The following is a 23,476-nucleotide window of genomic DNA, read 5'->3' as shown; positions in this document are numbered from 1 at the left end:
TTTCCTGAAATAATTTAACCCAAAAGTCCTACTGGTATGTACCAAATGCTCACCAGCTCTTAAAAGGATCTGAACCTGTGACTCATCACTTAGTTTAAAACCATGGGGGCCATCAGTGTACAATGGGGTCATCAACTCAACTGGACTAAACCTAGCCCAAAGTAAAACAACAAATGTTGTTGTCCCCTGCCAGCTGCAGGGACCTCAGCACCAGCTGCTGCAGGCTGTTTGTCTGCTCCTTTTGCTCTGAATTACTTGCTGTTGTAGACGTAGCCTACATCCTGTTTCTGACCCTGAAACACTTTGTTTGCTCCAGTTTTACAGTAATAAATCTTAGAAAGCTGGTGTAAAGAAAAGCAAATAAATTATCCACGCATACCTGTACAGTATGTTTTTCTCGAGTGCAGAGGTCACAGAAACTGTAGAAATAAATGGGTTATCCAGAACAAAGGTAAAAATTAAATCCAAGGATTTGGGTTTATTGTGATAAAATAGAATGTACTGTGTTTTCTTCACTGCAAAATTCTTGATTTCTCTTTAAGTTACGTTTAACACAACCTGCAGTTCTAAGAACATGGAATGGTGGATTATAATCATTCTGGTTTTAAAAGTTGAAATGTAATGTAAAGTAGGATAAATCCCTGCTGTTAACGGCTGTCAGATATGATTTTGATTCAAGCTGCAAGGTGTGTAAAACATTCCTACTATACATATGAATGCGTCAAGGAAATAGAAGAACGTTGCCTTTGTCATTCATCTCAGATAACAGCTTTGACGCACGTCACTAGGTATCTGACCCTTCTCTATCTTTAAGAGGCAATATAGTGTATACAAGTTATTAACAGCTACATTTTACAGAAATATCTGTATTTTCTGGTTTTTGGTCTTAAGCTGTGTCCACGTGCCCTGGCTGCAGCTGTGTCAGCAGAGAGATGACCTCCTGCAGGCATCTGGAGCTATTCAGCACTTCTCTGGTGGAGATAACACCCTTCCAGTCTGTTAGCTGGACCTGCCTGACTTTTCCAATCAAAATGGTAGAAAAACTTGGTAGAAAGGACCATCTTATTTTGATGGGTGTAGATTTAGAAGCAGTTCAGCAGGTCAATCTGAAGGAGGCAGTAACTTCTCATGAGGAAAGATAGGGCTGTCTAGGGGTTATAGTATTTTCAGCCAGTGTTAACTTCAGCCAAGAAAAGACATGGGAACACAGCTTTGCTGCATAATCAGTGTAATATAGGTAATATAGATTTGTAGATTTATTAGAAAAAAAATCTTTCAATGACTTACAATCCTATTTAGAATGCAACTCTGAATTAAGTTTTCTAGAAACAGACTTACAAAGATTAGTCTTCTAACTCATGATAGCATAGTATTGACTTACCAAATTCTAACAGTATGGTTGTAAACTCTAGGGAGATTACTTTCGAAGTCAGACTGGTTGAAGTTTCATAGGAATTTTCTATGCAAAATAAATTTACATAACATTTATGTTTGAGCATTTCTGTTATGTTTCATTGATTTCTGTCAAACTCATTAGACAACTACAGAATCCAATTAGACTGCAACTTGACCTTGAAGTGTAATGTATTATGATCAGTTTTTAAAAATTGCCTATTCACTGGGAATAAACATTTGGTTCTTTCAAAATATTTTTAACCATTATGGTCTCAACATACTAGGTGCAGTAAATAGTCACCATAGAAACAGTATGTGCATTAAATGTCATGGGTTAAACTAAAGATACAGAGAAAACAAATGAAACAGGAATTCCTAAATTAGAACTGCATCATCTTGCAAAAAGTCATTGTTTATGCCAATATCTCCAGGTGTCAGCTGAATTATTAATGCAAAATCATTCCTTTACAATAGCAGCATCTGGCAGATACTGTCTCTGCTTCTAAGAAGACTGAGTTTATGAAAGTGATGTCAGTGCAGAAAGTTTTTCCTATTTTTCTTTTGTATCTATTTTGTAATCTATTAAATATAATTAAAACAGAATGATTTTCTGGAACTGACTTCTTTTAAGCTCAATAAGGAGCTCTGTAACAGCACCCTGTGGAAGAGGAGGTGAGTGCACTACTCCCATGGTAGATGTATTCAGTCATTCCATTGTTTGCAGGAGTAGCCTCTTAGTGATTACTAGCACAGGACTTTTAGAGTACCGTATTTCTTATTTAATCTAATTAAATATTGATATATAATGGGATTACAAAACCAAAATATATTGGAAAACTAAGGAAGGTTGATAGAAGTGTAAGATTATTAAATACATTTAGGAGATAGTTAATTGGGAACATGGTGATTTGAAAAAGAATTCTAAAATACTGAGTTTCTCTAGTCATAATATAAGAAACACTTTCAGTTTACTCAGGTTTTAAATGTTCATATATTGTGGAGATAAAGCATTTTAAAAGAGTTGCAGTTGTAATTTTCAAAGATAACCTGTCCTTGTAGATTTATCTTTCTAGGTGGTATGTGTTTAAATTGTAAAGTATACAACATCACTTCTAATTTACATGTAAATTTTTAGTATATCCCTTAAAATCAATTAATTAACTGGAATGGCACCAAAGAGTTATCAGAAAGAAACCAGTTGTATTTAACCTCACCCTAAGTGGTTACATTGCCTGTAGTAATAGAAATCTTTCTTTTATGTTTATTTGTAATTGCTTAAATGAATACAAGTATTTCCTTTGATGTTAAATTTCTAATTGAGCACTTCTGATGATGGAACTATATTTTATCAAGAGCTTTTTTACCTGCTAGCTCAGCTATGTTTTAAATTTTGCAGACTGCACTGCAGCTGAACAAATCATCAATAACTAGTCACTTCACCTGGCTGTGGCATCTTTCCCATCTCCAAGTGTGCTGAAATCAGCCGCAGCCATTAAAACACAGACAATAACAATAACTACAATATTCACCTTTATCAAATAAATGTTTTAGATGATAGTTGTTTTCAATTAAAAAGTGAGTTATATTATTATAACTTCTAGTTACTTGTAGTTCCAGAAATGGGATCACTCACAACACCGAGATCAATGACAGGATTTTAGTAGCAGCTTATTCGTCTAAGTCTTCAAATGTATTAAAATAGTTATTGGACCATAAGTAGAAATTAGGACCCTGTATAAGTCATGTCAAAGAGCAGAATGTAGCCTTTCCTTCTTGCAATATATTAAAGAAATTTTTTCCTGTCACAGAAGGTGGAAAATGTATACTGAACTACTTGTATATGTGTGCGTATGTGTCTAAATGCACACACATATGCAGAGTTTTTTGGATTTCAGATCAAAAGTATATTATGTCATTTTTGAACAAAATTAGTGTACTATGCTTACATTTTAATCTAATACATGCCAGAAAAAAATAATTTCTTTTTTATAAGGAGAACTAAAACCTTACTTTGTCTGTGAAGTTGAACTCTTGAATTTATTATAGAAAGAATTTTGCTGAGCTTTATTCTTACAAAACAGTGCAGGAATGTAGTAATTTGTAATGGGGGTAAATTAAGTGTGGGCATATTGAATGGAGATATTTTAAAGTATCTTAGGATCATTTTAAATGGAGATATTTTAAAGTATCTTAGGATCATTTAAAATGCCTACTCACGAGCTAATATCAAGATATGATAACAACAAATTCTCTGACTGAAATGCTGTCTGTGTGTTTATTAGGTCCTTTCAAGGGATTTTCCTGTCACTGTTGTACGTTCTGTAGATAACCTTTCCTTGCTAAATGCATATTTGTTTTCTTTATTTAGCTGGTCGATTGGTTGTTTTTTTCAACTGGCACATGTGGAACTCTAAACATCAAGGAGCTTCAAGTAGTCTAATACTAGTTTCCATAAGTACTAAAAAAAAAAAAGTGTTTCTCTCTTGAGGAACTGATAAGCAGAGATTAGAGAGAAGAGACGGAATGGGAGAATGAGAGTGATGGGAATGCAAAAGACAAGACTCGGGAAGACTGTAGAACTAAATGTATTTTACAAGTTTGATGGGAAGCCAGATAAAGCACAGTGGGACATATTGCAAATATGAAATTAAATCAGCAATTTATTTTTTTATTGCACACTGCACTTATTAATATTTTATTGTAATTGGAAATTTTCAGTTAATTACCATGCTTAATTCAGAAAATAAATGTCACAATTCATAAACTTATTTGGAGAGTAAATTTTAAATTTGAAATTTACACATGAAATTTCTGTGAGCAATATCTCATCAAGTTTAACTTTAGAGTCTTGAATTTTTATGGATATCAAGTATAAATATTATCAATAATTAATGCTAAAAACTTGTGCCATGAATATTAAACTTAATGCTTAAAATCTTACACCAGGCTCTTTCTGATGATGTTCAAGAGGAAGCAGTTGTGAAGAGCCAACTGTCTCACATTGCTGACATTCACTGGATTAGATAGATCCCAAGCCTAACTGAGGATAACAATATGCTACATTGTTTTTACTGTTTTAAAAGAATAATGACAAGACACCTCCTCAGTATGGTTTTCTTTTTTTTTCATATTGTAATATTTTGGTGCATATTTTTAAATGGACGAAATACATGTAGACTAGCAAGTACTTCAGAAATTATCTATTTCAGTAATGATAGAAGGAATATTGTTTGCAGCATTACCTGTATATGTGTCTGCTACATTGGGTTCTGAGCCAACAGCAAGATGTCTGCAGCAAAATCTTCCAATGAAAGTTTGATTTCCAGCTACACCCAGGAATAGCATCTTTGATTACTTGATTACTTTGAAGAATCTTGGATTTTGTACAGAGTATAATACTGCTTATTATACAGTACACCCTATCTACTCCAACACATTTTTTTCAGCATAGACAATACATGAATTTGATTAGCTTTAAAACACTTTTAGACAAAACGTAGAAGGTTTTGTGTGTACAGAGAAGACAGTTGCCTATGGACATATTTGTTGTCAGCATTCAAAGGGGAATTATTTTGCTGTCATGTTTCACACTGTTATTTATTACATATGTATTTGTATCATACATCAATACTCTCTTCTTTCCCTTTTTATTTTTTAGATTCATAACCAATACCCAACAGAGTTTGAGTTCAATCAATATTATCTGAAGTTTCTGGCTTTTCATCACATATCAAATCGATTCAAAACATTTCTTCTGGATTCAGACTATGAAAGACTAGAACATGGTATGTGTGATGTTTGTTTACTGCATATGGGTTTTGTAGTCGTTGGTATTTTTCTCGTCAATATGTGGTTTACAAAAATTTGCCTAGTTTCGGATGATCCAGTAATTGCACGGTGATGATGTAATGAATTCCATTTCAGGAGTATAAAGGAAAATAGAGGTGAAGAGCATGTAGAATTTTCTGAATGAAGAATTCCTGAGCCATGCCACTGATGAGACTAAGAGAAAGTGGAAGGAATTAGTGCCATGCTTCAGGGGTTTTTAACAATTTATCCATGTGATTCAGTTTCCCCTACTAAATACCTTATTTTAACAGAAAGAAAGTACTTGGGAATCTTTCAGTGAGTGCATGAGGTTTCAAGAAAGGAAAGCCTTTCCAGCTGTTATCTCTCCTTTCTCTCTCTTGAATTCTCTTCAGTGTGTCTCTTCCTTTATATATCGTTTTTATTCCATCTATTCTATCTATTGTGTGCAACCTTACTGGTTCCAAGGCCTTATCTACCCTCAGAACCCTCTTAATAAAACTTCACAACCACAATTGAGACTGTTCTTGGAACTTTTTCACTGAGCAAAACACTTAAGTGCTCTGAATTTCACTGCTTCGTGGGGTGTTTCTCATGGCATATAGTCAATTTTTATGCTTTTCTTGAAAACTGTTACAGTGCAACAGACTAAACTTGAGCAGCCTTTTATTTCAATATTTCTAATATTTACCTTCATTTGAGCAAAAGCAAGGAGTTGGAATCAGTGGCCTCCTGTGGTTCCTTCCAACCTGGATTGTCACATGGTTCTACAACTGCAGGAGAGAGGGATGCTTGTTTATTTAGGGTAGATTACTTTCAAATGCCATTTAATGCAGTATAAAATCCCATTTGGATAAACTATATGTCCTTGCAAAGTCATTTCAGATAGCACAAATCTATGGCTAACATATTCACACCAGCCTGATACGTTTTCCCTGAAAAGCTTTAGCAAGTGATTTCAGGTGCAGCTGGTGCAGCAGATTGGAAGGGCTGGTAACCTCAGGCAGCAGGGCCAGAGTCAGGAGGGCTCGGTGGTCTGCTGAGCCAGCATAGCTGCGCGCAGAAAGGGACAGTCTTTGATACACTCAAGTATTTCAGTGAATTTCAAAATAGGTTTATAAATATAATGCTACTGATTTTTTTTTTCATACAAGATTGATATTCTACCAATTTGTGGCACAGTGGCAGTTGCAAAGTATAGCAGTTGTTTCATCAAATACAATCTCTTGTTGCAATGACATTTGATAGTAGATTTTACTGTACATTTAGTCTGTGAAATTTCTTTTGGCTATGCTTTAGAGTTTGTTATGTATTATCGTAAAGCTGTCTTTTTGCTGCTGTTATTTTCCCTAGGGACATTGTTTGAAGATAAAGGAGATAAACATGCCAAAAAAGGAATTTGTATTTGGGAATGTATTGAAAAGATGCACAAAAGGAGCCCTATTTTCTTCAATTACCTCTATGCCCCTGCTGAAACAGAGGTATGATTTTGAAAAAAAACGGGTGTTTTGCTATTCTGAGTGATTCTTTGAGTACTTTTTGATACCCTGCTAATACTTGTTCTCAAATGAATTAAGCATTTGGCAGACAAGTTTGACCCACCTTGTCTCACAGGATTATATTCTCAGTCACCTTAGTTATGTAAATGTTACTTAGAGGGCTGAATTTTGGAACATGTATTTATGCATCCCACTGAGGTAAATGAGGATCTTTGTTTCATTTCATTTAATTATATGTACGATTATAAAAAGAGATCTTAAATTTTGGACAGATTATTAAAGACATTGTGTACTGAAAACCACAGTTATGGGGAAATTAGAATCGTAATGGGATACTATTTCATAACAATCTGATTGAAATACTTTATCTATATCACTGTCTCGTGATAATGCACGTCCACTAGATTGGACTTTGTCTTGAATAATTCTGTAGAATTTACAGTGTACTCACCATTATAGAATTCTGCAGTAGCCAGGGAAGAAGCAGTCAAGATATCTCAGGAACCGCAAGAAAAGGGTGCTGTTCTTGCTGGAGTTCTGGAGACAAGGCTGTTTTAAGATGTTCCTGCCATCCACTGCCCCACAGATGTTCATTGCTGTGCTGCTCTCTCCTGCTTTGGCAGTGAGCTTCGCCCTGATAAAACATTTGTTGGCATGACCATCCACTGCTGGTGACCAGAAAGTCTCCGCTGTCTCAGAGGCCGTGGCGCCACTGATATTTTGGTTGTGTTTCTTGGTTTACGTTTTTCCTTAAGCCGTTTTACCACATTGTATCTTAGCATACATAGTAATTGCACTCAAATCTGCTATATGAACTGACCTTATTTAAAAAAAAAAAATGCTTTAAGGTAATTTGATTCTGCATCAGATCACAGTGCGGCCCCTTTCAACCCCCATACACCCCCCACATGCACACAAACACTCACCTAATAAAGTGGTGGTGCAAGAGGGGGGAGGGAGAACACACGAGGGTGACATTCAGTGGATAGAAAGTGCTTCAGCTGTCTTTGTTTTAGAGAAAAGTCTGTTTTCTTTGTAGAACCATCACTGGTTAATTTGGAGCTTTACAGGCTGCTTGTTCACTGTATGTTCTATCCGCTTTGCTGGGATGTAATCAGGAGTAGCTTTCGATATTATGGCAGTGTTTTCTTTCTCTTGTTTAGAAGAAACCGTTTTTCCTGATATGAAATGGTATAATAGTAGCAGAATTAGTCATAATAGCAGAATTAGTCATTATGCATCACTCTTCAGACTTCAAAATTTCCTGTTCACCTGAGCCAGTAATTCCCTTCAAGTCAGGTGCCTGCAAACCGAAAGTCTTACCTTATTTTTTAAAAGAAAAAAAAAAAAACAACTACTCTGAAAGATCTATAGTTCCTGGCTGTCTACCTTACCTCTAACCTGTGGTTTTTCCAAGTGGAATGTCCACCTACATTGTACATCTTGTCTCCTTTCTCTGATGGTAAAGGGTCTTGGATTTTCTGCTGAGGAAAACTGAAGGGTGATCACTGTTGAGTGCCTTTTGAATGTTTAACAGGAGGCACAAAGACTGTGAGGGTATCAACTGTATATGCTGAATGAGAGTTCTTATTGGGTGCCTGGTTTAATAGAAGGATAAAAATGAGCAGTAAATTCCCAAAGCTAGCATTAGGTTTTGATCTGACTGAGCTAAGATCTTTCAGTGGAAATTATTGAATTGCTGCACTACCCGCCCAGTGCAATATACTGTTCAGTTTAGAATAATCTAGAAAAAATAAGTATTGTATAAGTATATGTAAGTCTGAAACTCAAAGAATTCATTTCTGTCATTATAATAAAACTTTGTTTCAAGTAGGCACTGAAACCAAATGTAAATATGTCCAGCCTCAAAAAGTGGGATTATTATGTAGAAGAGATTCTGGCTACAGGTCCTTCCTATGACTGGACCATGGTAACTGCAAAATGCAGCATCTCAGAGGAAACAGACCAAACGGATGGTTCTCTCTCTCAGACTAAGAGGAAAATAGTATGGCCGTGTTATGATGATGTTAAAAAAATACAACCCGATGCCATCAGCAGCCTTTTAAATGTAAGTACATGTGTTACACAGAACAATAAGTTTCCTTATGCTCATGAAATTCAAATTTATTTTTGAATTAAGTTATTGCGTTCTAGATATATTGTTATTAAAAGGGTCATGATAGATGTCAAAACAGGTATCTAGTAAAACTAACTGGTTGATCTTGAGAAGCAATGGTTGGCATGGGAATCAGTCAGGCTTCCTGCAAGGCTGACGTTGTTCTGAATGAACACTTTTCTGGGAGTATGCTTTAACCATAGATAATAACTATGGAAAGCCGGTCATGGATTCATTTTTTTCACTGTCTTTTTTAAATAATAAGGTAGGTAGCATAATACATTTTTAGGTTACCTTTTCTAAGAAATGCAGGAGCTGTTATTTTAGTTTGGGTGAATGTTGAATGTCATTTTCTCTTTCTGCTCAGTTTAAAGTAGGTGTGCGGTAAAATGGTGAAGACGCAGATTTCCAGACAGATCAGAAAACATAATCTGACACTTGTTGATTTTAACAAGGGGGAGACAGATACGCAAACGTGAACTGAACATCTTGGCCCAAATTTCTAAAAATGGCTTTCCATGTTTGCTCTTAGTTTGTGCATGTTTACTGGGACCCAACTTGTAAATTTAGATTCTTTAGAATATTTTGGTACTTGAAATAGATGCTTGATTTCTGGCTCTTTCTTGTTTGGGCTCATGTAGGCTGCCTAGGTTTTGTCCTTTGTTCATTAGAAGATGAAAAAGGATCTAATTATCATGATAATTGTTGTATTTATTTAAAAGGTATGACATCTGTATTTTCTTAAATGTTTGTTGTTTGATTATAATTAATTAACAGTCCTAATATTTAGATTATAATCTTAATTGATAGTGCAGGAAAATGACAAGGGCTGGAGCTATTGTTTCAAGCCACATGCATATTCAGATACACATCACTATGTACAGGTGTTTTATTTTGAAAACTATTTGCAGACTTTACGTGATATTAAAGCTGGGATTACGAAGCCTAATAATGCAGTGCTTGGAAAACTGGGATATGTTGTGGGTCCCTGAAGTCCTCCGAATCACAGATGATTTTTTGCAAAGTCATAAGGCAGGAAGTTTCTGAATGTATTTGAGTCCTTGAGGATAGACTTGCTCTTGCTAGATAGTTAGCTTTATTCTGGCACATTCCTTAGGTTTCTTTTGGTCCATTCCTTCCAATCATAATTGATCAAACATAGGAACAATACAAAATCACTTGTAAAACTCCCCTTGAATCCAAATAAGATAGCCAGAACTTCTTAGAGCTTATAATTTCACAAATGCAAGGGAAGAGCAGTCTCTCAGCAGGGGTCGTATCAGGGATTCTTTAGCAAAAAAATAGAGAGCTTTTGTATCAGGTAACTAGAGGCCAGAAGTTCATCAGGAATATAGAACAGTGTTGTTCTGCATTTCTTCCTGGGGTAGATGCCAAACTGTCCATATCCACAACTGTGAGAAACTGCCATATAACAGGGAAATTAGCCATATTATATTCCAAAGATATGTGGGTCAGGCTTTATAGAGTTTAAATGTTATTTGTGAATTAGATTATAGTAATAAAAGATAGCAATGGAGAGGAACATTTGGAAATCTTTGAAGAGGTTGTATAAAGGTTACAAAAATATCCTTCTAAGTTTAAAAAGCAAAGTGAACTTTCTTTTAAAACAAATTGTTAATTTAGGGCTATGGCTGATGTAGGAGAAAGACCTCTCTTTAATCATAAATCCGTTGAGAATGTGTTGGTATCCAAAAAATGTTTGAACTGAGACCATATTTAGCAATGGTAAATTATTAGGGATGATTGATTCTCCCTTAGTTTATAATGATAAGCCCAAATTTGTTTGTTCTAAAGATATTTTTCAATTGAAAACTAGATACTGCTCTTCAGGAGGTAAAGCTGAAACAGAAGTTATTGAGTATCTTAATTCAGAATTTTCCTTGGGTGAATGTGGTGCTCTTCTATTAAGAGCAAAAGGTGTAATTTTTTTAGCAGTAAGTGTTCTGACGTGTTTTGGGTACATAACAATCCACCTCTAACCAGATGTGTATGATGGCTCTATGGTTTCCATAAATCCTTATGTTTATGAGTTTTAGCAAGTTAACCAATCTTAGCAAGTTTAGCAAGTTAACCAATCAAACATTTAGTCCTAAATGAAGCCTTTTAAAGATTGCAGATGATAAAATGCATTTTAAAATACAGATTTCTGTTAAAAGTTTCTCAGTTCACTTCTACCACATCAGAGGCACCCAATAAATATGAGCTAGGCTGTTGAAATCTTAATTTCTCAAAAATGTGCTTTGGAGACATAAATGTTCAAAAGCAGATCTGAACAGAGGTGCTTCCCTTTAAGACCATTTTCTGGTGTCCTTTCCGCATAATAGAAATCAGAAACAAGGTACTGATCATAAGAGTGGCTACCCATCCATTTTTTTAAAGAAAATGAAAGGTAATTGTGAAACATTACAGTTATGCCTCTATTTTCTCTTTGAGAGATTAGTTGCAGATAGTTTTAAAATATTTCTCCATTTTAAAAATGTAGGTTTCTCCATAAAACTCAAAACCAACTAATTTGACAGGAACTTTGAAGTTCCTGTTATTTCTTTTTTTGTAAGTACTTGCTTTCCTTGCTTGTAAAATTCAATCAGATTCTACTACAGTGTAGCACATCCAAGAGCCATGTCTTCAGTTCTGGCTGAAGTTCTGGGCTAAATGTTTCCCATAAAGACTAGTTCTTCAAATGCTCCTTTGACCATGAGTATGTTGTAGTACATTATAAATGAGCTAATTTATCTGACTGGCGTTCAACAGAGATAAGGGCTGAGTCGTGCACTCGGGGAGGAATAACCCCATGCACCAGTGTATGCTGGGGGAACCCAGCTGGAAACAACCTTGCAGAAAAGGCCCTGGGAGTCCTGGGGAACAAGCAGCTGACTGTGATCCAGCAACGTGCACTTGCAGCAATGGCAGCTAGTGGTATCCTGGGTTGGATTAGGAGCATGGCCTGCCGGTTGAGGTCTCCTTTCCATCATTTAGCCCCACTAAGGTCAATCCTGGAGTGCTGTGCCCAGTTCTGGGCTCCCAGGTACATGAGAAAGATGAGGCTACTGGAGAGAGTCCAGCGAATGGCTACAAAGATGATGAAGGCACTTGAGCATCTCTCATATGAGGAAGGGCTGAGAGCTGAGACTGTTTAGCCTGCAGAAGAGAAGGCTCAGCTGGGGAATCTTATCAGTGTATAAAGATATCTGAAGAGAAAGTGTAAAAAAAATGGAGCTAAACTCTATTCAGTGGTGCTCTGTGACAGGACCAGAGGCCACGGGCACAAACTGAAACACAGGAGGTTTCATCTGAACATCAGGAAACACTTTTCCACTGTGAGGGTGACCAAGCACTGGCAAAGGTTTCCTAGAGAGGTTATGGAGTCTCCATCCTTGGAGAAATTCAGAAGCCATCTGGACACAGTCCTGGGTAATTGGCTGTAGGTGGCCCTGCTTCAGTGAGCAGGTGACCTCCAGAGGTCACTTCCAACCTCAACCATTCTGTGATAAATGCCTGGTTGATGGTCGTATTAGAGGTAGTAATGTACCAACATTTTAATGAAAATGCAAGTCAAATCCTGAGGGCAGACACATCTCCACTGTCCCCACTAATCTGCTAATGTTCCTAAAAAGAGATTCAGTCCCCATAGTTCATTGGGAGTGGCTCAGATTTGGTAGTTTTAGGAATTGAGAGAGATGAACCTGCGTGTCCTGTTCTTACAAGTAAGAAGTTACATCACTTAACATTAGATGATGATTGCTGAGAGAGAGGTTGGCAGACTCAGAGATGCCACTTCAGGATGCCAGTCACCCAAATGAATTCTGACATAAATTTATGCCATAAAGAACTAAAGCTATATAAGAGGATCAATGCATGACTAGCAGAATAATAAAAATAACACTTCTGATCGTGAGCTGGTTTATAACTTTTGGTTATGTGCCATAAAGACTGATCCATCAAAGTGGACCCTGAACCAAAAAATGTATTCCAAAAATTGAGTAAGTAGTCATGTATAACTTGTTGCACACACAAGTCTGAACACTTCACAGAGGCAGCAATTCGATCACTGGATACAAATTCAGCATCTTTCCTTTTGTATTCAAAGTCTCGGAAACCTTCTAGCCCAGAAGTTGAAGAGAAAATACTGTCGAGGGAGGATTTCCATAACAGGGTGATCTGTCACAGTCAAGACCGTTCACTGGCATAGGGCTTTGTCCAGATTGTTTTGCATGTGCCCAAACACATTTTGGATACAAAGCAGGTGATCAGTCTTTGCAGTTCTGGAGTGAATGCAGAGATAACTCCTGTCTGTACCATTCAAAAATTACAAAGCAGATTACGTAGCAGATGTGTCTTTTGAAAGGCAGAGCAGTGCTAATTGCTTGCAATTACTAATTTCAGGAAATGGATATTCATGTGATTTGTATTTGTTATAACCTTTCTTTTTATACGTATTGACTTCTGCTCCCATAAGTCTAGGCGACAGGAGACGAACCAGAAAGCTAAAGTTAAGGAATTTTTCTTTCAAGGAAATGCAGCTATTCCTAGTCCATTCCACACATGGAAGTAAAAAAAAAAATCTGACATTTTCAGCAAAATTTGAAACTGAAGGAGCAAGAGTAAATCTTAGGGATTTATTGCCATGTAAGTTTTTTTTTTACATGGGGTTTATTAAAGAAGAATTTATTCCTAACATTTCGAGTTATATATAGGAGGTTGTTGAAACTTTTTTCATTTTAAGTTCTGGAAGCACTACTCATCGTGAGGCCAAAAGAGAAGGAATGTGACCCAGTTGCTAAGTAACAAGTTTCAGTTACTTCCAGATTCTGCAGAGAAAGACTCCTACTCAGAAGTCAAGACTACAGCAAAAAGAGAATGATCAGATTAAAGCCTGTCTAACTTTTAGCACTAAAGAGCTTGTATCCTTTTGCAGCAATTTGGAAAACCTTTTGCATAAAAAGTCTGTGGTAAATTGATTCAGTCATATGTATCCCATTAGGAAGCATTTTACACTCAGCACTTTGAAAAAGGAACAAGTAATCTAGAGAAATCTTTAGTCTGGCTTGTGTTCACCATTCCATGTTTTTATCTCTACCTACGAAGATACTCCAAAACTATTCTGGTTTTATTTCTTGTCAGAAAGAGAGTCCCATAAAATTTAATGTATATGTGGCTTTCAACTACCTTCAGTATTTAAAACTTCTGGTTTGATTCTTGCGGTTGAGCCAGATTTCTTGTATTTAGTTTTACTTTAGAGTTTGCTAATTTACCTTCAACAAGGAAGAGTTTGTAGAAACATTGTGTTCCTGTTGCACTGTCAAATACTGGCTTTTTTGTTTTCATTTCGGAGTTCAAAATTTAGTTCAGGAGTTAATTTCCTGATCAAACTGTTTTCTTACCTTAAAAATACAATCATTTTCTGTAAGTATTTCAATCAATAACAATTTCCTGAAGAAATTGTCATTCTAAAAGACCAATAGGAGTTGGAGAATGTTATGAAATCTACTTTAATCATTTGGTCTAGTAGAAGTAAATAAAGTCAGAGACTTACTGTCTCTATTCAGAAAATAAATGTCTTGGGTTTTAGTTGGCTTTCATGTAACATGGGAGTTTTCTGTCCTATGGCAAGTTTTTGTTCCATCATCACTTCTTAACTGGATTTGGAAAATTGAGTTTTTAATTTGATTTCATTGAGAATCAGATTTTCATAACAATACAATTGCTGAAAGGAAAAAATATAGGAAGGGAGCATCGTAAGGAATATGGACCACACATCAAAGTAACGACAAATGTATCAATGAGTGTTCACAAGTAAACATTAAGTAATGAAATTGCCTCTTTTTGCTTTACTTTGTATATGCTGTTTTATTAACAGGAAATAACCCTAACTGGAGGTTATCAACAAAGGTCATATTCCCAAGTTCCACAACAAGAACATGTTGTTACAGTTTGGCATCCAAACTGAATAAATCTTTCTGTTTCATTTCCTTTTATTACAGCTTCGTATCACATTTTATAAACCAGAGTAAATGTTAATATTGGCAATGTACAGTGTTGGTGTCACAGCACAGAACTTGTTCTTTGTAAATATTGTTGTAAAATATAGCCTATCCTTATCATTGCCATGTTTCTATTATGGCAGTTGTGTTGAACTTTGTGTGTTCAGGAGAACTGGCAGAGAATTGAAAGCATAATGGCTCCTCCAGCCTCTGACATGCAAGAAGAAGGATGTGGCTGATGCTGTACTTGGTTGCCTTTGACTCCTGATTCTGGCTGATTGCAATCTATAGATGGCTTGACAGAGGTTTTTGTACTTCACTGGGCAACATAGCCTAAAAGTTCCCTGTGTAAAAATATTGACTAGAAAATAGTTGTATAAAAATGATTGCCAGCAAGTGATCAGTTGGAAATGTTTATCCTTAAGAAAACCTTTGTTGTTTGTTTCAGGAAATTGAAAGGTTGGAAAGTAAATTGAACCAGAGCCCAGAAAGGTGGCAGCTGTTGTGGGAAAGGGTCAAAATGAACCTAAAGGATGACACCAGACAAGACAATGTAAGTAGTAAAAGAGCTCTTCAATAGAACAATTCCATTTATTTTACATAGGCTACCTGGGGCACTGACAAAATCACTGCACTTCTTGGAGTAAAATACTGCTTTTGAAAAATTGAACGTGTTGTTCTAACCCATGAGACTGGCTCTGTATTTCTGCAAGTAGAAAAATATATTTAAACTTGTGCTATTTATCTAATTGCCTTTCCAGGGTAGATTAAGGCATACAGACAAAATGAGCATGAGCAGTTTACTGACACACAAATATATGTCTTTATATATTCAAAAGATTCTTGAAGTATTAAAAAACTCAGTTCCTGAAAGTAGCCAAACGGACATCACGGAGTTTCAGAGATGAGTAAAAGTATTTTCATGTCTAAATAGAATTTTGGAATTGTAGATTCTAGTAAAGGTAGGAAGTGTTCATGCTTGTGTTTCCAATTCTTGACCACAGTAAGAATTGCTGACAATATAGGTATTTTCTAAGTCAAAGGCTGCCTCTTTGCTATCTACATGCACTAGGAAGAATGTTAGATACAGCTTTTGTGAGCTTTCCCTGTAAACTTGGCACTCTGCGTTACCAGCTCAATTTGCCAGCCTCCATGCAATGGCTAGTCTGCAGCACTACTTTGGTATTTGCTCTCAGGAAAGCAATATGCTTTACATGTCGGAGTCATTGAAGTTTACTTTATACCCAAGATGAATTCAAGATGAAAAAAGTTTTATCCTAGCAAAGCAGAGGATTTTTTTATTGAATTGGAGGCAGAAAAGAAAATGCAAGTATCAGTATAACTGATATCAGTCTCCTGTCCTAGCTGTTATTTAAGGATTCTCAGATAAATGCAACAGCTAAGGCTCAAGCTGTCATTTAGATTAAAACCGAATTCAGGATCCTTCTTGTTCCAGGTTATTGAGATCCTACTAAAATGATTTGGATCTATAAAGTAGCTGTCGGAAACTAAACTCTTTTTCCGTTCTTCCCTCGATTCCTTTCCTTTCCTTCCCTATGAAATCAGGGACATTTATTGTGTCTGAATGTCTGACTGGTTCTAGATGCTTCTGAGAAAGCAAGGGAAAACATTGTTCAAGATCATGTCACTGAAATATGCAAGGCGCTTCTGAAATACTGATTTCTCACACCATGTGAACCCTTCTGCTTAAGAAATGCACTGAATTGCCATCCCTCTGACTTCTTTTCTGAAGCAGCACTGACTTGTATTGTGAAGATTATTTTGCCTCATAGTAATCCACAACTTACCTGTTGTACCATGTATTATCAGTATAATGCTAAGACAGTCTCACAATGCAAAACACATTGTGTTACCTTTTTTATTTTCTTTTGATCTTTTTTAGCTCCGGAAACACCCTTCTGGCTCCTCAGGGATGATGTCAGCTAATCTACATTCCTATCAAAAGAGGGCTTTGATGGAAATACCTGACCGTGGGCTGGGTGAGGAACAGAGTGCAAGCATCTCTCCCTCCAATGGAGTAGACAGAAGAACAACTACACTATACAATCATTTCACATCAAAGAATGATGAAAATAGGTAAAAAATGAAATTTTCATATGCACAGAATATCTTGTACCTACTTTATTCCTTCTTTGTGGTTTTGATTACATTAATTGTCTTGATGGGTGGGCCTCTATCTCCTAGCAGTATCTTTCAGTCTTCCCCTTTACGAGCAAATTGTAGCTGCACGTTTTACGCATCTGAAGTACTTAAACAGTGTTTATCGGTGTATTACATTTACCAATAACTAATCTATCGGTTTAAAACCAATTTGTTTTACTGCAGTAAAAGAAGTGTTTGAATATGTATGTAGTAATTTGGGGGCTTTTATGTGTCACCAGTATTCATATTATGGCATATTGTGGAATCATGCCGTTTGTATTTTCTGTACCTTTCAGATCTTTTGAAGGTACGCTATACAAAAGAGGAGCATTACTAAAAGGCTGGAAACCTCGCTGGTTTGTGCTGGATGTGACAAAACACCAGGTAAAAACTTTTCAGATAATGGATTTTTAATGGCTAGTTTGCTGCTTTTTTGTTTACTGAGTTTGTACAGATTGATTTTGCAAATAATACTGATTATTTTCAGATGTAATGTATTTGTTACATCATTATAGACTTGTTACATCATTATAGACCATACGTCTGTTTATCTTGTGTATCTTGTAGCTGCTACAGTGTTCTGAATGGATAGAGGTTTTTCAGTATTTGGGGTGTTTTTGTGGGGTTTTTCATTTGTTTGGGGTTTTTTGTGTCGTGTGGTTTTTTTTGGTTGGTTGGTTTTGGTTTTGTTGTTTCATGGTGGGGTTTTTTGGTTTTGTTTTGTTTTAAACAGTGATAACCGTTTAGCATATAATCATAAAAGACTTCTTGGGCTGGGAGTCATGCATAATTATTTGGGCCCAAACATCTTTGGCCTGCTTCATGCCTCAGGAAAAAAAAAGCCAGGTGGTGCCTGAGGACATTTTCTGGGCATTGTGGTATACAAGCAATTTTTTAAAGCACCGGTAACTCTAGAATGTCATTAAGCAATTAAGTGGTGAGCATAATTTCCCTTTTAATATGACTAATTTAGTTTCCAAAAGGGCCAAAAACTCTTTCTGACGCTAGAGAGTGCAAAACTTAAAAGGTATTTTCTAGAGTGCAACTGGGATTCTGAGCGCTAATATGGTAACTGATAGCAAGTTTAATTCAGGCATTCATGTGGAAACTGTGGTAGTTACTGAATGCTCAGTGTGTTTTACAGCCTCTTTGTTCCTCAAGCACTTTGCCATGAGCATTTCTCTTTGCAAATGAAAGGGCATTGTATACTCTAGAAAATCATAATCTGAATTGCCTCAGCAGAAAAAAGACCTTGTACCTCACTTGACTTTTTAGTGTTTTTCTGTAACCTGCATTTGAGAAAGCTGATCTGGAATCTCTCTTTGAAAGTCTTTTCAAATATGGAGAACGGGATCACAGATCACTCTGAAATGAGTATCATTTTTTAAATTACTTTAAATGAGTTAGAATTTCATCTCAAATCTGTATTTGTAAAAGTCCTGAAATGCAAAGTTCCTGATTGAACGATGACTTCAGGTGCCATATATAGAAGCATTTTACATCAGCAATAGTGATGTAAATTTAGTAGCAAAGTTACTCATAAATATTGACAAATCATCGTACAGCAAGGAGCACTAAAGCCAGAGATGCGTCACTCTCAACGTTTTACCCAATTTATAATGTATGCTCGTATTCTGCAGTGGAAATTCATGGTCTCGTGGACTTTAAATAATGTTGGGTCATCAGGTGGTAATCTTCATTGAGGCAAATATTCCACGCAGTGTGGGCTGTAACCTCTGGGACTCATGGGTGGTTTTCTTTAAAAATATTAATTTATAGTAATCAATACACTTTAAAATATGTCGTATAGATAGTCATTTAAAACGCTAATAGAGGATTTCTAGATTAACGTCGTAAAATACCAACAAATGTGCTGATTAGAGTTATTCTTCCTGATATAGAGAAGACTCAGTTTGCAGAAGAAAAAAATATTTTTACATCTTTTGTATAACCAAATATCCTCCTGAGTATCATAGATGTAGGAGTAATACAGGTCAATCTTAGTTGGAATTCTGTTGCTTGACCTTTGCTATGACAGTTTGCTTTACTATTTTGCATTGGTTTATGGGATTGTTTTTTTCTTTAAAGTAAGTGTTAGATTTTCTCTTCTGGAACTTGTTTGCATATTGAAACTCAGTTTATGGAGTGGTTAACATTCACATCAAAGTATGTTTGCAAGGGGAAAAAAGCAAGCGTCATTCAACCACTAAATGCAGTGTAGGAAAATGTGAGTTTTCTATGTAGTTTGTAATGATCTAAAATTAAAATGATGATCAAAAATTTAAGTATAAATTCTTGAAATATAGAGAATAAGTGTTGTTTTAACTCCTTGGTGAAGTAAAGCTTTTGTGTTAGTTTCAATGTAATGAACAGTGAAGAGGTGGTTTCTGTTAGAGAAATTGATAAGGAATGCAGCATCTCCTTTCATCCTTCACGTGGCCTCTGCCCAGAACCAATGCAGGACTATTTGAAACATCTCTGCTCTGAAACTCCGGTGACAAAATGCTCCTCCCCAACTCCATGTCTGCTCAGGAGCAGATGGTGGAGACTTCACTGTTACCCAGAGATGTCAAATAGAGGACTGGCCAGTTAAGGACTATTACCAGTCCCACCATTTTGTATATACCAAGGCTGTGGCTTCTGTCAGTTGTGTCCCATGTCAGTTGTCCTCGGGCCCTAGTAATGTTTGTGCCTCTCACCATTACCCCTCCATGCCCTCAGGTTGTGTCCAGGAAAAGGGAAGAAGACGTGAAAGGTCCATCTAAATAGCATATTTTGATTTTTTTTTTTTCTCTTGTGGTCTAGCTGCGATACTATGATTCTGGTGAGGATACAAGCTGTAAGGGACACATAGACCTTGCAGAAGTAGAAACTGTGATTCCAGCTTCTCCAACAATTGGAGCCCCAAAACATGCAAGTGAAAAAGCATTTTTTGATGTAAGTATGTCTGGTCTTTACTTGATCTTTACATGAAACTTCCTTTTATGCTCTGTTTAACCTTCTACTTTCAGTCCTGCTGGAAGGTGTGAGCTAGGAAAGAGTTGTCATGCCAACTCCAGACAAAAAGTTTTTACACATCTGGCTCTCACTCTCAACAGCATAAGTTAAAAAAATATTCCCTTCAGACCCAATTAGTACATTGAGTATTACAATTTAAAGTAAAATTTGCAAATTTCTTTTTCTGTTTTGTGTATTGACTTGTCTGTTTTCATGTTCTTATTTTCCCTTTGCAGTTGAAGACAAATAAACGTGTATATAATTTTTGTGCCCAAGATGCACAGAGTGCTCAACAATGGATGGATAGGATCCAGAGTTGCATTTCAGATGCTTAGAAAGGGAAAACATTCCATATTAAAGACACGTTTAAAGCACCTCTTCCTGTAAGAAGCTAAGTTCTGAAGTGTTACTGACAGACAACCAGTCTTCCTGACATTTCAGCCATAAAAGTTCATACTACGTTCCTTTTCTGTTTAACAATTATAACCACTGTAACTGCTATTTTTTTCTGCAGGGAGGACTGGAAAATAATAATCCATTTATCCCGAATTTCCACTTTCTTCAGTACAATTCGTAGCTATAAAAGTGGTCTGTATTTGCACTATCATCTAATCCTGGTTTTCTCATTTCAGAGCTATTCTGTTGGGAAACCTGTCCAAAGGAAATTGTAGAAATTTTCCCTCCAACAGGAAGTGTATTTTCACTTTATTTACATTTTTAAGCTAGTCATGAATGAGAGGGAACATGTCTACAATTCCCAAAAATAAGCAAATAAATGAAGCTTGTGAGTCCAGTGACATATATATCAGGTTGCCAACGTTTATAGACAGTCGATATTTTAAGACCAAAAAGTGAAATAGCCCGACTTTCAAGTGTCTTCTCAATGTGCAGGTCATTCTCTAACCTTGTACTCTGCTGAGTGCTTCTGCAATGTTGTTATGGAATTTCAAATTCTAGGGATTATCTGAAGATCACAGCACTTTTATTTTAGGTTCTGTTTGCAATTACAATGTGATAAATGAAAGAAAACTGGCCAACACTATCCAGGAGAAATGGAAAACAACAAACTAGAATTCAGTAGAAGAAAAATCTCTTATATGTGAGTTGTATATGTTAATTTATATGCTGTTCTGCTCACAGTAAATAAAAAATAACATGATAATGCACTAAACAATGAAGCAAGCATTTGCACTGAAATCTTTAAAATGCAGACATTTTGCAGGACATAGGTAAGTTATTTATAGCAGAACAATACTAGGTAGTTAACAACATTTACAAATATTAAATATGTACATAATCAGGTTTGATGTGTCGTGATTTGATACTTTTTAAACATTTTTTGCACATGAATTGGAAGACTGTTTATAGATTTTTACATTTGATAAAGTTGTGTTTGTTCAGCTTAAAATCCTGGTGAAACATTTTTAATAGCCCCAAATTAGTTGAAATTTTACAGTCTACAAATAGTGATGACATTGAGTAGAATACGTAGGTAATTAAGCCATTGTTTTTATTTTGAAATGTTAATATGTTAAATAGCACACTAATATTACAAAAGGTTTGTATATATGATTCACTATTTTCTCATTTTTCCAGACATCCTGCTTGTAATTTAATGTCGGTCTAACCAAACTGACTATACTTATAAGATTTTTCAGTTATTAAATTGTTTGTGGGTTTTTTATAGCTAATGTATTTTGTCAGAAAGGAACATAAATTTCTCACCACACACAATAGGAAATGCAGCTGTTTTTAATGCATTTGCAGTTTCAAAACAAAAGTATGAAGGATTTTTCTAGCATTTTTCAATTGACAAATTGCCACCTGTGACAATGGTGTTTGCACATTTGTATTTTTCTTTGTATATGAAGTACTTTTATATGTACTTTGTAAAATACTCATCCTGTTCTTAGGTTATATGAAAATATACATACCACTGCTTATTTTGTAACTAGTTAATTTTAACTCTTGTATGTTATGTGATATATGTATGCTAACCATCTTGTAATAAATATACTTCTTAAGGAAAAGTAAATCCTTTCCTTTTACTGTAAAAGAGAAAAAAGCAAGACCCACATGTTGAAATATTTCCACGGGCACAAGACAAATCCTTATTTACTCTGTATTAAGAATAGTGGGTGTATTAAAAGCTGTGTGGTCTTTTGTATACTTGTAAATATTCTTACATAAAAGTTGCACTTGAGCATCCTTAACTCAAACACTTGTCAACAGTAACACTAAAGACTAAAGAAATCAGAATTTAAAGCAAAATTATCATTCTAACAAGACTCAGTGTTTAGCCTTTACTAAAAGGCTAAATACATATAATGTTCATACTAAGTTGTTGAATAATTATGTTAATTTTTTTAAAAAAAAAATCCTGTGATATCACAACTTCATACTTTCACCCTGAAATGTATCTCACGCATTTGTATCACCTGATGCAAAAATGACCTAGGTCATAAGAAATAAAATATGAAAAATTACAAGGTCTTACTTGAGAACATGCATCTAAATGGAATTACTGAGTGTAGTGTGGGATAGCAGAGTTAAAATGGAAAGGGAATGTGTGACGGAGGTAGGGGACCTGTGACGATTCTTGGATGCTGTGGTGCTTAGATGATAAGGTTTGCATATTGAGCTTGGCATGGATGCTAATGTTGCCTTAAATGTTGATCTCAATTTTTAGTGTCTGTATTGTTGGAAAATGTACTTGAGCAACTTAACTTAAAAATACCCAAATAAAAGCTGAAATGAGATACATGGTATTTGTGGTGTTTATATAAGGAATGTACGCAGGAATAGTAGGCATAGGCTCATGGTTTGCAGTGTCCCTGAGGGCTTCTTCTATACAAAATGAAGATCGAAACGGAGACTTAGAGAAAATGTGAAGAAGTTGGCGTGACATAAGCTACAGGGTTTGTCAGTGTGTTTGAGTTGTGGCAGCAGGAGTAGAGAATTAGGAAGAGAGAATTTGCCTGGGAAAAATTCTGTGTACAAAGAAATAGGGCTTCCTCTTCTGTGAAAATTTTCCAGAAAAAGGAACCCATCCAGGAGTTGGGGATGAGGTAAACATGTGCTCCCTTTAGTGTGTCGTATCACTGTTCCCATACTGTGTATCACAACATGCCGACTGTAAAACAGTGGGACTATTATCAGGGGCTTTACATAAGGGAAGAAGATTGCTTGCTCTTCTCTGCGTTAAGTAACAAAAAGCCCGCCTAAGAGGTGATGGGATGAACCGAGTTTAAGTTTTGAAGAGCTGTTACTATATATATATGTGTGTGTGTGCGTGTTGTATAGTTGTTGTATATTAGTTGTATATTATATTAGTAATTTCTCTTTCCTGTCTAACATACAAATATTTTCTATAAAAGTCCTTCTGATGCAACTTTAGAATTAAATGCTAAATAATAAAATACTTAGCATGCCACATGTGTGGGTCACTGGTTATGTAATAATACACAAACAGCTAACAGACTCAGGAACAAATGTTC

General features: G+C 35.8%; 1 protein-coding gene across 8 annotated transcripts in view; it reads left to right on the top strand.

Moving 5' to 3' along the window:
- The window catches only part of SBF2 (SET binding factor 2), a 315,579-nt gene extending 292,848 nt beyond the window's left edge, over positions 1-22,731 (top strand). For all 8 annotated transcript variants that reach the window (XM_065635394.1, XM_065635395.1, XM_065635389.1 and 5 more), the window contains 8 exons: positions 5,054-5,180; positions 6,556-6,683; positions 8,536-8,769; positions 15,268-15,372; positions 16,723-16,916; positions 17,279-17,366; positions 19,788-19,919; positions 20,216-22,731. In XM_065635394.1, the coding sequence (XP_065491466.1) occupies positions 5,054-5,180; positions 6,556-6,683; positions 8,536-8,769; positions 15,268-15,372; positions 16,723-16,916; positions 17,279-17,366; positions 19,788-19,919; positions 20,216-20,314 (1,107 nt within the window). In that variant the 3' untranslated portion in view covers positions 20,315-22,731. The remainder of the gene's footprint in view (positions 1-5,053; positions 5,181-6,555; positions 6,684-8,535; positions 8,770-15,267; positions 15,373-16,722; positions 16,917-17,278; positions 17,367-19,787; positions 19,920-20,215) is intronic.
- The last annotated feature ends 745 nt before the right edge of the window (positions 22,732-23,476 follow it).

Source organism: Caloenas nicobarica, chromosome 5, assembly GCF_036013445.1.
Source record: "Caloenas nicobarica isolate bCalNic1 chromosome 5, bCalNic1.hap1, whole genome shotgun sequence".
NCBI classification, from domain to species: Eukaryota; Metazoa; Chordata; class Aves; order Columbiformes; family Columbidae; genus Caloenas; species Caloenas nicobarica.
This window is presented reverse-complemented; position numbering and strand designations above follow the sequence as displayed.